Source organism: Rattus norvegicus, chromosome 19 (assembly GCF_036323735.1).
Source record: "Rattus norvegicus strain BN/NHsdMcwi chromosome 19, GRCr8, whole genome shotgun sequence".
In the NCBI taxonomy this organism is placed as follows: domain Eukaryota; kingdom Metazoa; phylum Chordata; class Mammalia; order Rodentia; family Muridae; genus Rattus; species Rattus norvegicus.
The window spans coordinates 16,557,759-16,575,022 of NC_086037.1; the positions used below are offsets into that span (position 1 = coordinate 16,557,759).

General features: G+C 40.6%; 1 protein-coding gene across 8 annotated transcripts in view; it reads right to left on the minus strand.

The window, feature by feature from the left end:
- Positions 1-17,264, minus strand: part of LOC134483165 (IQ domain-containing protein M-like) — a 249,989-nt gene that overhangs the window by 127,367 nt on the left and 105,358 nt on the right. For all 8 annotated transcript variants that reach the window (XM_063278429.1, XM_063278428.1, XM_063278426.1 and 5 more), the window contains one exon: positions 12,316-12,377. In XM_063278429.1, coding sequence (XP_063134499.1) covers positions 12,316-12,377 — 62 coding nt within the window. The remainder of the gene's footprint in view (positions 1-12,315; positions 12,378-17,264) is intronic.

Sequence of the window (17,264 nt, forward strand, 5' to 3'; positions counted from 1 at the left end):
TCACTCTATGACCCTGGCCCATGGTATGGCTCTACCACATTCAAGGCAAGTATTCTCCCTTCATCCAATCCTCCTTAGAAAACCAGCAAGTCATGGGAACTTTAAATGGTGAGATTTAGCGAGGTTTGGGGTCATTTTTGAGGTATGTTCTTGAAGAGACTTCAGTGACCCGCTTGCCTGCTTTCTCTTCTTCCCCTTCTTTCTTTTGATCCTCACATGCCAGGAGGTGGAAAACTTGCTCCACTACGTACAGACACCATGCTTATAGCTTCCCATAAGTTCGACTTCCAAAGCTGGCCCTCACCATCCTGGTGCCAGCTCGGTTTCATGCTTGAAGTTTAAGACGGGAGTCCCCAGCTTGCTGCTCCATTCCTGCTTCCCCACCAGGATGGTGATGAGTTTTTATCCTTCTGGGACCATGAGCCCAAATAAACCCTTCCTTCCATAAGGTGCCTTAGCCATTGTTACAGTGATAGAAAAGTAGTGCAGAATTTGGTTCAAGAGAATGGGCTATTTCTGTGACAGACCTAACCATGCTACTACTTCTTCTAATGCTTTTTTTTTTAATTTCTTACATGGTATATTTTCGTAGTTACAATTAAAATCAAGAGAGAGACCTATAAAGGAAAAAAGGAAACAGACTCAAAAAGAGAAGATGACTTCTACATCACCACTGTCGATGTTAAGATTGTTCTACTGCGGGGTTGGGGATTTAGCTCAGTGGTAGAGCGCTTGCCTAGCAAGCGGAAGGCCCTGGGTTCGGTCCCCAGCTCCGGAAAAAAAAAGAAAAAAAAAAAAAGATTGTCCCACTGCTAGTCTTTCCTGTATTTGTCTGATAAGAGCATTTTTCTTCTCTCTCTTTTTTACAGTTACCATTAGTTTATTTTTTAATTGGATTTTTATTTATTTACACTTCAAATGTTATCCCCTTTCCCAGTTTCCCCTCCTCAAACCCCTCATCCCATTCCCCTCCCCCTGCTTGTATAAGGGTGCTCCCCTACACACCCACCCACTCCCACCTCGCCACACTAGCATTTCCCTACACTGGGGCAAGGAGCCTTTACAAGACCAAGGGCCTCCCCTCCCATTGATACCAGATAAGGCCCATCCTCTGCTACATATGCAGGTGGGACCGTGGGTCCCCTCCATGTGTACTTTTTGTTTGATGGGTTAGTCCCTGGGAGCTCTGGGGTATCTGGTTGGTTGATATTGTTGTTCTTCCTGTGGGGTTGCAAACCCCTTCAGCTCCCTCAGCCCTTTAACTAACTCTTCCATTGGGGACCCCATGCTCAGTCCAGTGGTTGGCTGTGAGCATCTACATCTGTATTTCTCAGACTCTGGAAGACAGCTATATCAGACTCACGTCGACAAGCACTTCTAAGCTGAAATACCCAACAAGGGGAGGAAGAAGGCCCCCCCGTTGGAGTATGGGACCACCCACCCATCTCCAAATTTTTAACCCTCCTGTCTAAAGGAAATATGGAGACAAAGTGTGGAGCAGAGTCTGAAGGAAAGGCCATCCAGAGACTGCCCCAACCTGGGAATCCATCCCATACACAGACACCAAACCCAGTCACTATTGCAGATGCCAAGAAGTGTTTGCTGACCGTGCTATTTCTTAGAGGACTGTGGAAGGCTTTAGCGGTTGTACTGGAAGAACAATTTTGTAGGAGCCTGGAAGACAGCACTGAGGACAATGACGACTGTGTGGGCTTTGCTCAACAGGTTTCAGAGAAGAACACTACTGGTATCTGGGGTAGAGAGCCACCATTCATATATTGACAATGCTCTGTGCCCAAAGAATATGCCTGAAGCTACAATTGAAAGCAACCTACAATGGTACAGGAAGAAATACAAAATGGACAGAGGGGAACAAAGAACACCACAAGATTAATGTTCCAGTCAAGGTTTATGCTCAAAAAGAAGCAACTACTGTTAAGATAAGTGTCAGAAGGAGAGGACAGATCCGCCCTGGAAAAATTTGTGTTCTCAGGTCAAGATCCTACCCCTCTAAGCTTCCAACTGTGTGGAAGAGAGCATAAAACATTTTTCTGCTCTTGGAAGGCAACTGCAGGCAAAAGCTAATGGTAATGAAGTTCAAGGGCCAAGGCCATGCCAAGCTGACAGTCATCCTGGCAGTAGTCTCCAATTGATGACTTCAGAGTTTAGAAAGATAAGGGATCCTGTGGCCTTTCCCATGGTTTCAGAGAGCCACTGCTTCTTAGTACTGTGCTGCAGGGCAGTCCCTAGGTGAAAACTGTTGAGAGGCCAAGAGGCCCTGAGAGGCCATTGAGTGGAGTTGTGGAAGTGAAGTCCGAGTTGTGCTACAGAACATAAGATATTAAAAATGGCAGGACCATAAGATATCTGCCAAGGAGAACTGCAGGCATGGAGTCAAGCAAGCCCAAGATAAATGCATGTTATGGGCAGCAAAGCTGGAGAACCAACTCCATCTAAGCCCTCTGACATTAGACACAGAGCCAGAGAGATTGGTGTTCAATGCTTTTTAAGTATAAGAATAGTGAAAAAATAAAATAGATTAACCCTAGAGAAATTACAAGATATCAAACACTATTATTAGAAAGGAGACTTCACTTCAGTGTCAATACGAAATATAAAGTTTTACATGTATTTAAGAAATTTGAGATCTGTGAATGCACATATATGAAATTCATGCACACACTTTATCTTCTAAAAATTAAAAATAAAGAAGTCACCTCCTTGAGAACTATTCTTTCTGGTTTAGAAATTCAACATTGCTTATTTCGGTGAAAGTCCAAAAATATTAGTTAAGCAACTCTGACTAAACTAAAACTGACTGATCTTCTTCAAAATGTTCCTTCTTTCTCCTTAAAAATAGTCAGAGCTTTCTCAAGCATGTCTTAGTCTTATCAGTTTCCAACAGTCTTCTCAAATGTACACAGAGCTTAACAGCTTTCAAAGGTTATGATTTAACGATTACTTCATCTAATACCCCCCTGCTCATGGTTTAGGGGATTCTGTGGAAGAGGAGGGAGCTGTAGGAGACTGATGATCTTCTAGACATGACAGGACACATACATTCAGCCAGACTGTGTTAGCATGCACTAGACCTGCTCAGGTTCAAACAAGAAGGGTCCCAGCATGGGGTATACATGGGGTCCTGCTTGCGTCCCACCACTGAGTTGGGGAAATGAACATGAAGCCCTGTCCCTAACCAAGAAGCTATCTACCCTTGATATCCACTAGCAAAGGGAAAAGTCAATTTCCTCCAAAGAAGTGTCACTAGGTGTATCAACCACACTAGAGGGCAGACCGTAAACCCAGGAGTAGTTAAATAATACAAATACACTCCGGTGTTGAGATAGATGTGCTTTGGATTTTGTTTCGCTTGGGCACTTTTTATATTACTAGAGTTTTGGTTGTTCGCTTTGATTTTCACTTCTGTGGGAGTTCTTGTTAAAGAGAAAGAATATAAATTGGGTGGAGAAAGGGGGCGGGGGAGGATCTAATTGAAGTTGATGGAGGAGAAAATATAATCAAAATATATTGTATAAAGGGTTTTTTAATGAAACGGATGAAGATAGATGGCTGAGAAGTTAGTAACAATTGTTGCCCCTCAGAAGACTGACGTTTTGTGCCCGATCCCCATGATATAACCTGTAACTACAGCTTCATGGGATCTAACGCCCAACTCTAGCTTCTGCAGGCATCTGTATACAAATGCACATAAACACACAGACATAAAATATTTAAAGAAATAGACTTTTGTTCGAGTCTTATAAACTTTGACTTCATGAATTTTCATCTATGAAATGTATGCTAAATAAATATTGGATATAACCGATGTGCAAGTTATCTGATATGCAACCCCTGTGGGGGACATACCCCACAGGTTGAGAGCTATTGCTCTAGCAGGTGGTGGCTTATATGAGGAAATCTTTAGAATTCAGATGAGCTGGCTAGATCTATGAAAGCAGCTGCAAAAAATGATAATATCTGAGAATGTGAAATTTTTGCTAATATGAGGACTAGAATAATTTTAATTTAGAAACACCTATAAGGAAAAAGGATTTCCCAATCAAACTACCCAGCAGAAAAATATTTGTGAGAAAAACACTATCACAGACTTTACAAATGACTCACTTGTGACAGTTAACATTTATTACTTTTAAAACAAGTTTATTTGTGGGAACTTGAAATAGCATCCAATTAACAGACATGGCTTGTTTAATTTTCTATTTCTTCTTGTATCATTTTGTCATATTTTTTCTTACAAAATTTAATCCTTGTCTTTTGCCTGAATGCATTTGTCATGAAATATCTTGCCTACTGCCAACTGTCCTTCTCATATCACAGGAATATGATAACACTTGCTTTCATTTTTTTTTTGTATTTCTTTTTTTTTTTTAACTTGAGTATTTCTTATATACATTTCGAGTGTTATTCCCTTTCCCGGTATCCGGGCAAACATCCCCCTCTCCCCTCCCCTTGCTTATGGGTGTTCCCCTCCCAACCCTCCCCCCATTGCCGCCCTCCCCCCACCACTCTAGTTCACTGGGGGTTCAGTCTTAGCAGGACCCAGGGCTTCCCCTTCCACTGGTGCTCTTACTAGGATATTCATTGCTACCTATGAGGTCAGAGTCCAGGGTCAGTCCATGTATAGTCTTTAGGTAGTGGCTTAGTCCCTGGAAGCTCTGGTTGCTTGGCATTGTTGTACATATGGGGTCTCGAGCCCCTTCAAGCTCTTCCAGTTCTTTCTCTGATTCCTTCAAGGGGGTCCTATTCTCAGTTCAGTGGTTTGCTGCTGGCATTCGCCTCTGTATTTGCTGTATTCTGGCTGTGTCTCTCAGGAGCGATCTACATCCGGCTCCTGTCGGTCTGCACTTCTTTGCTTCATCCATCTTGTCTAATTGGGTGGCTGTATATGTATGGGCCACATGTGGGGCAGGCTCTGAATGGGTGTTCCTTCAGTCTCTGTTTTAATCTTTGCCTCTCTCTTCCCTGCCAAGGGTATTCTTGTTCCCCTTTTAAAGAAAGAGTGAAGCATTCACATTTTGATCATCCGTCTTGAGTTTCATTTGTTCTAGGCATCTAGGGTAATTCAAGCATTTGGGCTAATAGCCACTTATCAATGAGTGCATACCATGTATGTCTTTCTGTGATTGGGTTAGCTCACTCAGGATGATGTTTTCCAGTTACAACCATTTGCCTACGAATTTCATAAAGTCGTTGTTTTTGATAGCTGAGTAATATTCCATTGTGTAGATGAACCACATTTTCTGTATCCATTCCTCTGTTGAAGGGCATCTGGGTTCTTTCCAGCTTCTGGCTATTATAAATAAGGCTGCAATGAACATAGTGGAGCACGTGTCTTTTTTATATGTTGGGGCATCTTTTGGGTATATGCCCAAGAGAGGTATAGCTGGATCCTCAGGTAGTTCAATGTCCAATTTTCTGAGGAACCTCCAGACTGATTTCCAGAATGGTTGTACCAGTCTGCAATCCCACCAACAATGGAGGAGTGTTCCTCTTCCTCCACATCCTCGCCAGCATCTGTTGTCCCCTGAGTTTTTGATCTTAGCCATTCTCACTGGTGTGAAGTGAAATCTCAGGGTTGTTTTGATTTGCATTTCCGTTATGACTAAAGATGTTGAACATTTCTTTAGGTGTTTCTCAGCCATTCGGCATTCCTCAGCTGTGAATTCTTTGTTTAGCTATGAACCCCATTTTTAATAGGGTTATTTGTTTCCCTGCGGTCTAACTTCTTGAGTTCTTTGTATATTTTGGATATAAGGCCTCTATCTGTTGTAGGATTGGTAAAGATCTTTTCCCAATCTGTTGGTTGCTGTTTTGTCCTAACCACAGTGTCCTTTGCCTTACAGAAGCTTTGCAGTTTTATGAGATCCCATTTGTCGATTGTTGTTCTTAGAGCATAAGCCATTGGTGTTTTGTTCAGGAAATTTTTTCCAGTGCCCATGTGTTCCAGATGCTTCCCTAGTTTTTCTTCTATTAGTTTGAGTGTGTCTGGTTTGATGTGGAGGTCCTTGATTCACTTGGACTTAAGCTTTGTACAGTGTGATAAGCATGGATCGATCTGCATTCTTCTACATGTTGACCTCCAGTTGAACCAGCACCATTTGCTGAAAATGCTATCTTTTTTCCATTGGATGGTTTTGGCTCCTTTGTCAAAAATCAAGTGACCATAGGTGTGTGGGTTCATTTCTGGGTCTTCAATTCTATTCCATTGGTCTATCTGTCTGTCTCTGTACCAATACCATGCAGTTTTTTATCACTATTGCTTCACTATTGCTCTGTAATACTGCTTGAGTTCAGGGACAGTGATTCCCCCTGAAGTCCTTTTATTGTTGAGGATAGCTTTAGCTATCCTGGGTTTTTTGTTATTCCAAATGAATTTGCAAATTGTTCTGTCTAACTCTTTGAAGAATTGTATTGGTATTTTGATGGGGATTGCATGAATCTGTAGATTGCTTTTGGTAAAATGGCCATTTTTACTATATTAATCCTGCCAATCCATGAGCATGGGAGATCTTTCCATCTTCTGAGGTCTTCTTCAATTTCCTTCTTCAGTGTCTTGAAGTTCTTATTGTACAGATCTTTTACTTGCTTTGTTAAAGTCACACCGAGGTACTTTATATTATTTGGGTCTATTATGAAGGGTGTCGTTTCCCTAATTTCTTTCTCGGCTTGTTTCTCTTTTGTGTAGAGGAAGGCAACTGATTTATTTGAGTTAATTTTATACCCAGCCACTTTGCTGAAGTTGTTTATCAGCTTTAGTAGTTCTCTGGTGGAACTTTTGGGATCACTTAAATATACTATCATATCATCTGCAAATAGTGATATTTTGACTTCTTCTTTTCCGATCTGTATCCCCTTGACCTCCTTTTGTTGTCTGATCGCTCTGGCTAGAACTTCAAGAACTATATTGAATAAGTAGGGAGAGAGTGGGCAGCCTTGTCTAGTCCCTGATTTTAGTGGGATTGCTTCAAGTTTCTCTCCATTTAGTTTAATGTTAGCAACTGGTTTGCTTTATATGGCTTTTACTATGTTCAGGTATGGGCCTTGAATTCCTATTCTTTCCAGGACTTTTATCATGAAGGGGTGTTGAATTTTGTCAAATGCTTTCTCAGCATCTAATGAAATGATCATGTGGTTTTGTTCTTTCAGTTTGTTTATATAATGGATCACGTTGATGGTTTTCCGTATATTAAACCATCCCTGCATGCCTGGGATGAAGCCTACTTGGTCATGGTGGATGATTGTTTTGATGTGCTCTTGGATTCGGTTTGCCAGAATTTTGTTGAGTATTTTTGCGTCGATATTCATAAGGGAAATTGGTCTGAAGTTCTCTTTCTTTGTTGGGTCTTTGTGTGGTTTAGGTATAAGAGTAATTGTGGCTTCGTAGAAGGTATTCGGTAGTGATCCATCTGTTTCAATTTTGTGGAATAGTTTGGATAATATTGGTATGAGGTCTTCTATGAAGGTTTGATAGAATTCTGCACTAAACCCGTCTGGACCTGGGCTCTTTTTGGTTGGGAGACCTTTAATGACTGCTTCTATTTCCTTAGGAGTTATGGGGTTGTTTAACTGGTTTATCTGTTCCTGATTTAACTTCAGTACCTGGTATCTGTCTAGGAAATTGTCCATTTCCTGAAGATTTTCAAGTTTTGTTGAATATAGGCTTTTATAGTAAGATCTGATGATTTTTTGAATTTCCTCTGAATCTGTTGTTATGTCTCCCTTTTTATTTCTGATTTTGTTAATTTGGACGCACTCTCTGTGTCCTCTCGTTAGTCTGGCTAAGGGTTTATCTATCTTGTTGATTTTCTCAAAGAACCAACTTTTGGTTCTGTTGATTCTTTCTATGGTCCTTTTTGTTTCTACTTGGTTGATTTCAGCTCTGAGTTTGATTATTTCCTGCCTTCTACTCCTCCTGGGTGTATTTGCTTCTTTTTGTTCTAGAGCTTTTAGGTGTGCTGTCAAGCTGCTGACATATGCTCTTTCCTGTTTCTTTCTGCAGGCACTCAGCGCTATGAGTTTTCCTCTTAGCAGAGCTTTCATTGTGTCCCATAAGTTTGGGTATGTTGTACCTTCATTTTCATTAAATTCTAAAAAGTTTTTAATTTCTTTCTTTATTTCTTCCTTGACCAGGTTATCATTGAGTAGAGCATTGTTCAATTTCCAAATATATGTGGGCATTCTTCCTTGATTGTAATTGAAGACCAGTTTTAGGCCGTGGTGGTCCGATAGCACGCATGGGATTATTTCTATCTTTCTGTACCTGTTGAGGCCCGTTTTTTGACCAATTATATGGTCAATTTTGGAGAAAGTACCATGAGGAGCTGAGAAGAAGGTATATCCTTTTGCTTTAGGATAGAATGTTCTATAAATATCTGTTAAGTCCATTTGGCTCATGACTTCTCTTAGTCTGTCTACATCACTGTTTAATTTCTGTTTCCATGATCTGTCTATTGATGAGAGTGGGGTGTTGAAATCTCCCACTATTATTGTGTGAGGTGCAATGTGTGTTTTGAGCTTTAGTAAGGTTTCTTTTACATATGTAGGTGCCCTTGTATTTGGGGCATAGATATTTAGGATTGAGAGTTCATCTTGGTGGATTTTTCCTTTGATGAATATGAAGTGTCCTTCCTTATCTTTTTTGATGACTTTTAGTTGAAAATTGATTTTATTTGATATTAGAATGGCTACTCCAGCTTGCTTCTTCTGACCATTTGCTTGGAAAATTGTTTTCCAGCCTTTCACTCTGAGGTAATGTCTGTCTTTGTCTCTGAGGTGTGTTTCCTGTAGGCAGCAGAATGCAGGGTCCTCGTTGCGTATCCAGTTTGTTAATCTATGTCTTTTTATTGGGGAGTTGAGGCCATTGATGTTGAGAGATTTTAAGGAATAGTGATTATTGCTTCCTGTTATATTCATATTTGGATGTGAGGTTATGTTTGTGTGCTTTTATTCTCTTTGTTTTGTTGCCAAGATGATTAGTTTCTTGCTTCTTCTAGGGTATAGCTTGCCTCCTTATGTTGGGCTTTACCATTTATTATCCTTTGTAGTGCTGGATTTGTAGAAAGATATTGTGTAAATTTGGTTTTGTCATGGAATATCTTGGTTTCTCCATCTATGTTAATGAGAGTTTTGCAGGATACAGTAACCTGGGCTGGCATTTGTGTTCTCTTAGGGTCTGTAGGACATCAGTCCAGGATCTTCTGGCCTTCATAGTTTCTGCTGAGAAGTCTGGTGTGATTCTGATAGGTCTCCCTTTATATGTTACTTGACCTTTTTCCCTTACTGCTTTTAATATTCTTTCTTTATTTTGTGCATTTGGTGTTTTGACTATTATGTGATGGGAGGTGTTTCTTTTCTGGTCCAATCTATTTGGAGTTCTGTAGGCTTCTTGTATGCCTATGGGAATCTCTTTTTTTAGGTTAGGGAAGTTTTCTTCTATGATTTTGTTGAAGATATTTACTGGTCCTTTGAGCTGGGAGTCTTCACTCTCTTCTATACCTATTATCCTTAGGTTTGATCTTCTCATTGAGTCCTGGATTTCCTGTATGTTTTGGACCAGTAGCTTTTTCTGCTTTACATTATCTTTGACAGCTGAGTCGATGATTTCTATGGAATCTTCTGCTCCTGAGATTCTCTCTTCCATCTCTTGTATTCTGTTGGTGAAGCTTGTATCTACAGCTCCTTGTCTCTTCTTTTGGTTTTCTATATCCAGGGTTGTTTCCATGTGTTCTTTCTTGATTGCTTCTATTTCCATTTTTAATTCCTTCAACTGTTTGATTGTGTTTTCCTGGAATTCTTTCAGGGATTTTTGTGATTCCTCTCTGTAGGCTTCTACTTGTTTATTAATGTTTTCCTGTGTTTCCCTAAGGAAGTTCTTCATGTCTTTCTTGAAGTCCTCCAGCATCATGATCAAATATGATTTTGAAACTAGATCTTGCTTTTCTGGTGTGTTTGGATATTCCATGTTTGTTTTGGTGGGAGAATTGGGCTCCGATGATGCCATGTAGTCTTGGTTTCTGTTGCTTGGGTTCCTGTGCTTGCCTCTCGCCATCAGATTATCTCTAGTGTTACTTTGTTCTGCTATTTCTGACAGTGGCTAGACTGTCCTATAATCCTGTTTGTCAGGAGTGCTGTAGACCTGTTTTCCTCTCTTTCAGTCAGTTATTGGGACAGAGTGTTCTGCTTTCGGGCGTGTAGTTTTTCCTCTCTACAGGTCTTCAGCTGTTCCTGTGGGCCTGTGTCTTGAGTTCACCAGGCAGCTTTCTTGCAGCAGAAAAGTTGGTCTTACCTGTGGTCCCGAGGCTCAAGTTCACTCGTGGGGTGCTGCCCACGGGCTCTCTGCAGCGGCAGCAACCAGGAAGATATGTGCTGCCCATTCCGGGAGCTTCAGTGCACCAGGGTTCCAGATGGCCTTTGGTGTTTTCCTCTGGCGTCCGAGATGTGTGTGCAGAGAGCAGTCTCTTCTGGTTTCCCAGGCTTGTCTGCCTCTCTGAAGGTTTAGCTCTCCCTCCCACGGGATTTGGATGCAGAGAACTGTTTATCCGGTCTGTTTCCTTCAGGTTCCGGTGGTGTCTCTGGCAGGGGTCCTGCCGCTCCTGGGCCCTCCCCCACGGGAGCCCAGAGGCCTTATACAGTTTCCTCTTGGGCCAGGGATGTGGGCAGGGGTGGGCAGTGTTGGTGGTCTCTTCTGCTCTGCAGCCTCAGGAGTGCCCACCTGACCAGGCGGTGAGGTCTCTTTCCCAAGGTGTCTGGGAGCAGAGAGCTGCTGAGGGCTGGGATCCGTGGGTGTGGGACTTCCGGTAAACACAGGACGTGCCGGGTCCTAGAGGAGTTCTGCCTCTGTGTGTCCCGATTTCACCAGGCAGCTTTCTTGCAGCAGACAAGTTGGTCTTACCTGTGGTCCCGAGGCTCAAGTTTGCTCACGGGGTGCTGCCCACGGGCTCTCTGCGGCGGCAGCAACCAGCTTGCTTTCATTTTTGATGTTATCATTTTGCATCTTCTGTCATTCTTTTGAAAATCAAATGTGGTAGAAGTTTATAAATTTCATTCATCTTTTCAAAGAACTTTTGGATTTGTTAATTTTCATTATCTTAAATTTTTTGTTTGATTTTTATAATTTGTGCTAGGTTTTTTGTTTAGGGTTTTTTTTTTTTTTGGTTTGGGGGGTTTCTTGGGCTTTCTTGGGGGTTTTCTTTTGCTTTTGCTTTTGTTTTATGTTTCGTTGTCTTTTAAAAATAAAGTGTTGGATGTAGGCTTGTTCATGTCTACATTGGTCTAATTAATTGGTGGTTTGTCTTTAAATGTCCAATGTCTAGAATTTTCTTCATTATATTAACAGCATCATTTTCTATATTGGAGAGGCCCTGTCTTTATCTGGTGCATTAAATTTTCTTTATGATACATATATTCCAATGTCTAAAATAATTCTTTAAAGATTTATTTTTATTTTTAAATATGTGTATAGGAGAAGGGGTCATGCATGCTGTCACCCACAGAGGCCAGAAAGAATATTATATGTCCTGGAGTTACAGGCAGTCGTGATCCACCTAATGTGTGTGTTAGGGTCTGAACCAACATCTCCCAAGTAGCACAGGATCATTACCACTCAGCAATCTCTTCAGCTCAAATCCTCTCCTTTTAATGTAGCCAATTAACCCAACTAATAATTAATTGTCCAAGTTTTCATTTTAGGCTGGACTCTGTGGTTTGTTTTGCACATGCACAGTTCAGAGGCCAGCTAGTCATTGAAGAAGAGTTTACATTCAGACCCAGACCTCCCCCTCTGAACTCTTCTCCTTTGGAGAACTCCATAATTAGTTTCCAATTACTCTTTAGCTCCAGATTCACCAATAACATTAATAAATGAATACATTCCAAACTTATGAAAAAGCTCACATCCAGAAACTGACCTTTTCATAGAACTTGCTCTGTAAGCAAGAGGACCTGATTTCAAATCCCTAGCACCCACGTAAAAAGTCACACACCAGCAACATGGCAAAAAGACAGGTGGATCTGGAGAGCTCGCTGGCTAGCCAGTCTAGCTGAGGTTCTGGTTCAGTGTGAAGCCTTGTCTCAAGGTAATAAAGTGACCAGCAATAGATGAAGATGTTCAATGTCTTACCCTGGCTTCACCGTGCATGCACAGATTCACATACTTGCACACATGTAACACAATTAATTGAGTGCTCAACAACTTATGCTCCCTTATATTTCAGCATGAAAGCCATCAGGTATATTGTCAGCATGAGAAATAAGCACACTGATTACTATCTTTCTTCTCTGGTATAAAAGACCAACCTTTTGTTTAGAGGCTTCAGCTCTTTCTTGATAGGTTGTATCTCTTTCTTCTTCAAGGGTCTCTGGAAAAAGTTAAGAAAAAAAAATAACTTGACTACCTGTAAACTTTTATTCTAATATATATCATAAACGTTTCATCCACTTCATAATTGCCCATGATCATTACTTTTGAAAAAAAAAGTAGGTATGAGAAACTTGAAGTAATCCTGATAACTGAGTGAAAAATAGAACATGGAAAGTCATTGTTAGCGGAAGGCTTTGTGGTATAATATCGCATGTACATACTGTGTAGAAAATTTGATTTTTCTATTCACATGTAAGCTTCGATAACTGGAGCCAAAACATACCTTATATAAATACTCAGAAAATATAAAAGGCAACATAAAGATTAAATGTAAAGATGTTGCAAAGGTTTGAGGATACGTTTATTGCTTATTTAAAATTATAGCTCTCACCTACAAAGCTAAGGTTCATTTTATATTTCTTTAAATACAGTCTTAGTTGTATATATTCACACTCTCTTGTGATATTTACTAAGATTCTTTTTCTACAATCGCATTAGGAAGCAAGACCTTTCAAATGAAAAGATGTCATGTTTGTCTTTCTGGGTCTGCGTTACTTCACTCAGGATGATCTTTTCTACTTCCATTCATTTGCCTGCAAATTTCAGGATGTCATTGTTTTTAACAGCTGAGTAAGAGTCCAGTGCGTAAATGTACCACATCTTCTTTATCCATTTCTCAGTTGAGGGACATCTAGGTTGTTTCTAGTTCCTGGCTATTATGAATAAAGCTGCTATGAACATAGTTAAGCAAGTGTGCTTTAGGAAAGATGAAGCATCTTTCTGGTGTACACACAATAGTAGTATAGCTAGGCTTTCAGATAGATGGACTCCCAACTTTCTGAGGAACCGTCATATTAACTTTTATAGTGACTGTACAAATTTGCACTCCCATCAGCAATGGAGGAGTGTTCCTCTTGCTGCAAAACCTCACAAGCCTGAGCTGTCACATGATTGTGATCCTAGCCATTCTGAGAGGTGTAAGACAGAATCTCAAAATAGTTTTGATTTGTAATTCTCTGATATCTAAGGGTATTGAACATTTCTTTGAGTGTTTTGTAGCAATTTGAAATTCCTGTTCGAGTTTTCTGTTTAAATCTGGTGTACCAATTATTTTTTATTAACTTCAGTATTTCTTATTTACATTTCGAGTGTTATTCCCTTTCCCGGTTTCCGGGCAGACATCCCCCTAATCACTCCCCATCCCCTTCTTTATGGGTGTTCCCCTCTCCATCCTCCCCCCATTGCCGCCCTCCCCCCAACAATCACGTTCACTGGGGGTTCAGTCTTAGCAGGACCCAGGGCTTCCCCTTCCACTGGTGCTCTTACTAGGATATTCATTGCTACCTATGAGGTCAGAGTCCAGGGTCAGTCCATGTATAGTCTTTAGGTAGTGGCTTAGTCCCTGGAAGCTCTGGTTGCTTGGCATTGTTGTACATATGGGGTCTTGAGCCCCTTCAAGCTCTTTCAGTTCTTTCTCTGATTCCTTCAACGGGGGTCCTATTCTCAGTTCAGTGGTTTGCTGCTAGCATTCACCTCTGTATTTGCTGTATTCTGGCTGTGTCTCTCAGGACCGATTTACATCCGGCTCCTGTCGGCCTGCACTTCTTTGCTTCATCCATCTTGTCTAATGGGGTGGCTGTATATGTATGGGCCACATGTGGGGCAGGCTCTGAATGGGTGTTCCTTCAGTCTCTGTTTTAATCTTTGCCTCTCTCTTCCCTGCCAAGGGTATTCTTGTTCCCCTTTTAAAGAAGGAGTGAAGCATTAACATTTTGATCATCCGTCTTGAGTTTCATTTGTTCTAGGCATCTAGGGTAATTCAAGCATTTGGGCTAATAGCCACTTATAAATGAGTGCATACCATGTGTGTTTCTCTGTGATTGGGTTACCTCACTCAGGATGATATTTTCCAGCTACAACCATTTGCCTACGAATTTCATAAAGTCATTGTTTTTGATAGCTGAGTAATATTCCATTGTGTAGATGTACCACATTTTCTGTATCCATTCCTCTGTTGAAGGGCATCTGGGTTCTTTCCAGCTTCTGGCTATTATAAATAAGGCTGCACCAGTGGAAGGGGAAGCCCTGGGTCCTGCTAAGACTGAACCCCCAGTGAACTAGACTGTTGGGGGGAGGGTGGCAATGGGGGGAGGGCTGGGAGGGGAATACCTATAAGGAAAGGGAGGGGGGAGGGGGATGTTTGCCCAGAAACCGGGAAAGGGAATAACACTCGAAATGTATATAAGAAATACTCAAGTTAATAAAATAAATAAATAAATAAATAAATAAATAAATAAATAAATAAATAAATAAATAAGGCTGCAATGAACATAGTGGAGCACGTGTCTTTTTTATATGTTGGGGCATCTTTTGGGTATATGCCCAAGAGAGGTATAGCTGGATCCTCAGGCAGTTCAATGTCCAATTTTCTGAGGAACCTCCAGACTGATTTCCAGAATGGTTGTACCAGTCTGCAATCCCACCAACAATGGAGGAGTGTTCCTCTTTCTCCACATCCTCGCCAGCATCTGCTGTCACCTGAGTTTTTGATCTTAGCCATTCTCACTGGTGTGAGGTGAAATCTCAGGGTTGTTTTGATTTGCATTTCCCTTATGACTAAAGATGTTGAACATTTCTTTAGGTGTTTCTCAGCCATTCGGCATTCCTCAGCTGGAATTCCTTGTTTAGCTTTGAACCCCATTTTTTAATAGGGTTATTTGTCTCCCTGCGGTCTAACTTCTTGAGTTCTTTCTATATTTTGGATATAAGGCCTCTATCTGTTGTAGGATTGATAAAGATCTTTTCCCAATCTGTTGGTTGCCGTTTTGTCCTAACCACAGTGTCCTTTGCCTTACAGAAGGTTTGCAGTTTTATGAGATCCCATTTGTCGATTCTTGATCTTAGAGCATAAGCCATTGGTGTTTTGTTCAGGAAATTTTTTCCAGTGCCCATGTGTTCCAGATGCTTCCCTAGTTTTTCTTCTATTAGTTTGAGTGTATCTGGTTTGATGTGGAGGTCCTTGATCCACTTGGACTTAAGCTTTGTACAGGGTGATAAGCATGGATCGATCTGCATTTCTTCTACATGTTGACCTCCAGTTGAACCAGCACCATTTGCTGAAAATGCTATCTTTTTTCCATTTGATGGTTTTGTCTCCTTTGTCAAAAATCAAGTGACCATAGGTGTGTGGGTTCATTTCTGGGTCTTCAATTCTATTCCATTGGTCTATCTGTCTGTCTCTGTACCAATACCATGCAGTTTTTTATCACTATTGCTGTAACACTGCTTGAGTTCAGGGATAGTGATTCCCCCTGAAGTCCTTTTATTGTTGAGGATAGTTTTAGCTATACTGGGTTTTTTGTTATTCCAGATGAATTTGCAAATTGTTCAATCTAACTCTTTGAAGAATTTGATTGGTATTTTGATGGGGATTGCATTGAATCTGTATATCGCTTTTGGTAAAATGGCCATTTTTACTATATTAATCCTGCCAATCCATGAGCATGGGAGATCTTTCCATCTTCTGAGGTCTTCTTCAATTTCTTTCTTCAGAGGCTTGAAGTTCTTGTTGTACAGATCTTTTACTTGCTTGGTTAAAGTCACACCGAGGTACTTTATATTATTTGGGTCTATTATGAAGGGTGTCGTTTCCCTAATTTCTTTCACGGCTTGTTTCTCTTTTGTGTAGAGGAAGGCTACTGATTTATTTGAGTTAATTTTATACCCAGCCACTTTGCTGAAGTTGTTTATCAGCTTTAGTAGTTCTCTGGTGGAACTTTTGGGATCACTTAAATATACTATCATATCATCTGCAAATAGTGATATTTTGACTTCTTCTTTTCCGATCTGTATCCCCTTGACCTCCTTTTGTTGTCTGATCGCTCTGGCTAGAACTTCAAGAACTATATTGAATAAGTAGGGAGAGAGTGGGCAGCCTTGTCTAGTCCCTGATTTTAGTGGGATTGCTTCAAGTTTCTCTCCATTTAGTTTAATGTTAGCAACTGGTTTGCTGTATATGGCTTTTACTATGTTTAGGTATGGGCCCTGAATTCCTATTCTTTCCAGGACTTCTATCATGAAGGGGTGTTGAATTTTGTCAAATGCTTTCTCAGCATCTAATGAAATGATCATGTGGTTTTGTTCTTTCAGTTTGTTTATATAATGGATCACGTTGATGGTTTTCCGTATATTAAACCATCCCTGCATGCCTGGGATGAAGCCTACTTGATCATGCTGGATGATTGTTTTGATGTGCTCTTGGATTCGGTTTGCCAGAATTTTATTGAGTATTTTTGCGTCGATATTCATAAGGGAAATTGGTCTGAAGTTCTCTTTCTTTGTTGGGTCTTTGTGTGGTTTAGGTATAAGAGTAATTGTGGCTTCGTAGAAGGAATTCGGTAGTGATCCATCTGTTTCAATTTTGTGGAATAGTTTGGATAGTATTGGTATGAGGTCTTCTAGGTATGATAGAATTCCACACTAAACCCGTCTGGACCTGGGCCCTTTTTTTTGGGAGACCTTTAGTGACTGCTTCTATTTCCTTAGGAGTTATGGGGTTGTTTAACTGGTTTATCTGTTCCTGATTTAACTTCAGTACCTGGTATCTGTCTAGGGAATTGTCCATTTCCTGAAGATTTTCAAGTTTTGTTGAATATAGGCTTTTATAGTAAGATCTGATGATTTTTTGAATTTCCTCTGAATCTGTAGTTATGTCTCCCTTTTCATTTCTGATTTTGTTAATTTGGACGCACTCTCTGTGTCCTCTCGTTAGTCTGGCTAAGGGTTTATCTATCTTGTTGATTTTCTCAAAGAAACAACTTTTGGTTCTGTTGATTCTTTCTATGGTCCTTTTTGTTTCTACTTGGTTGATTTCAGCTCTGAGTCT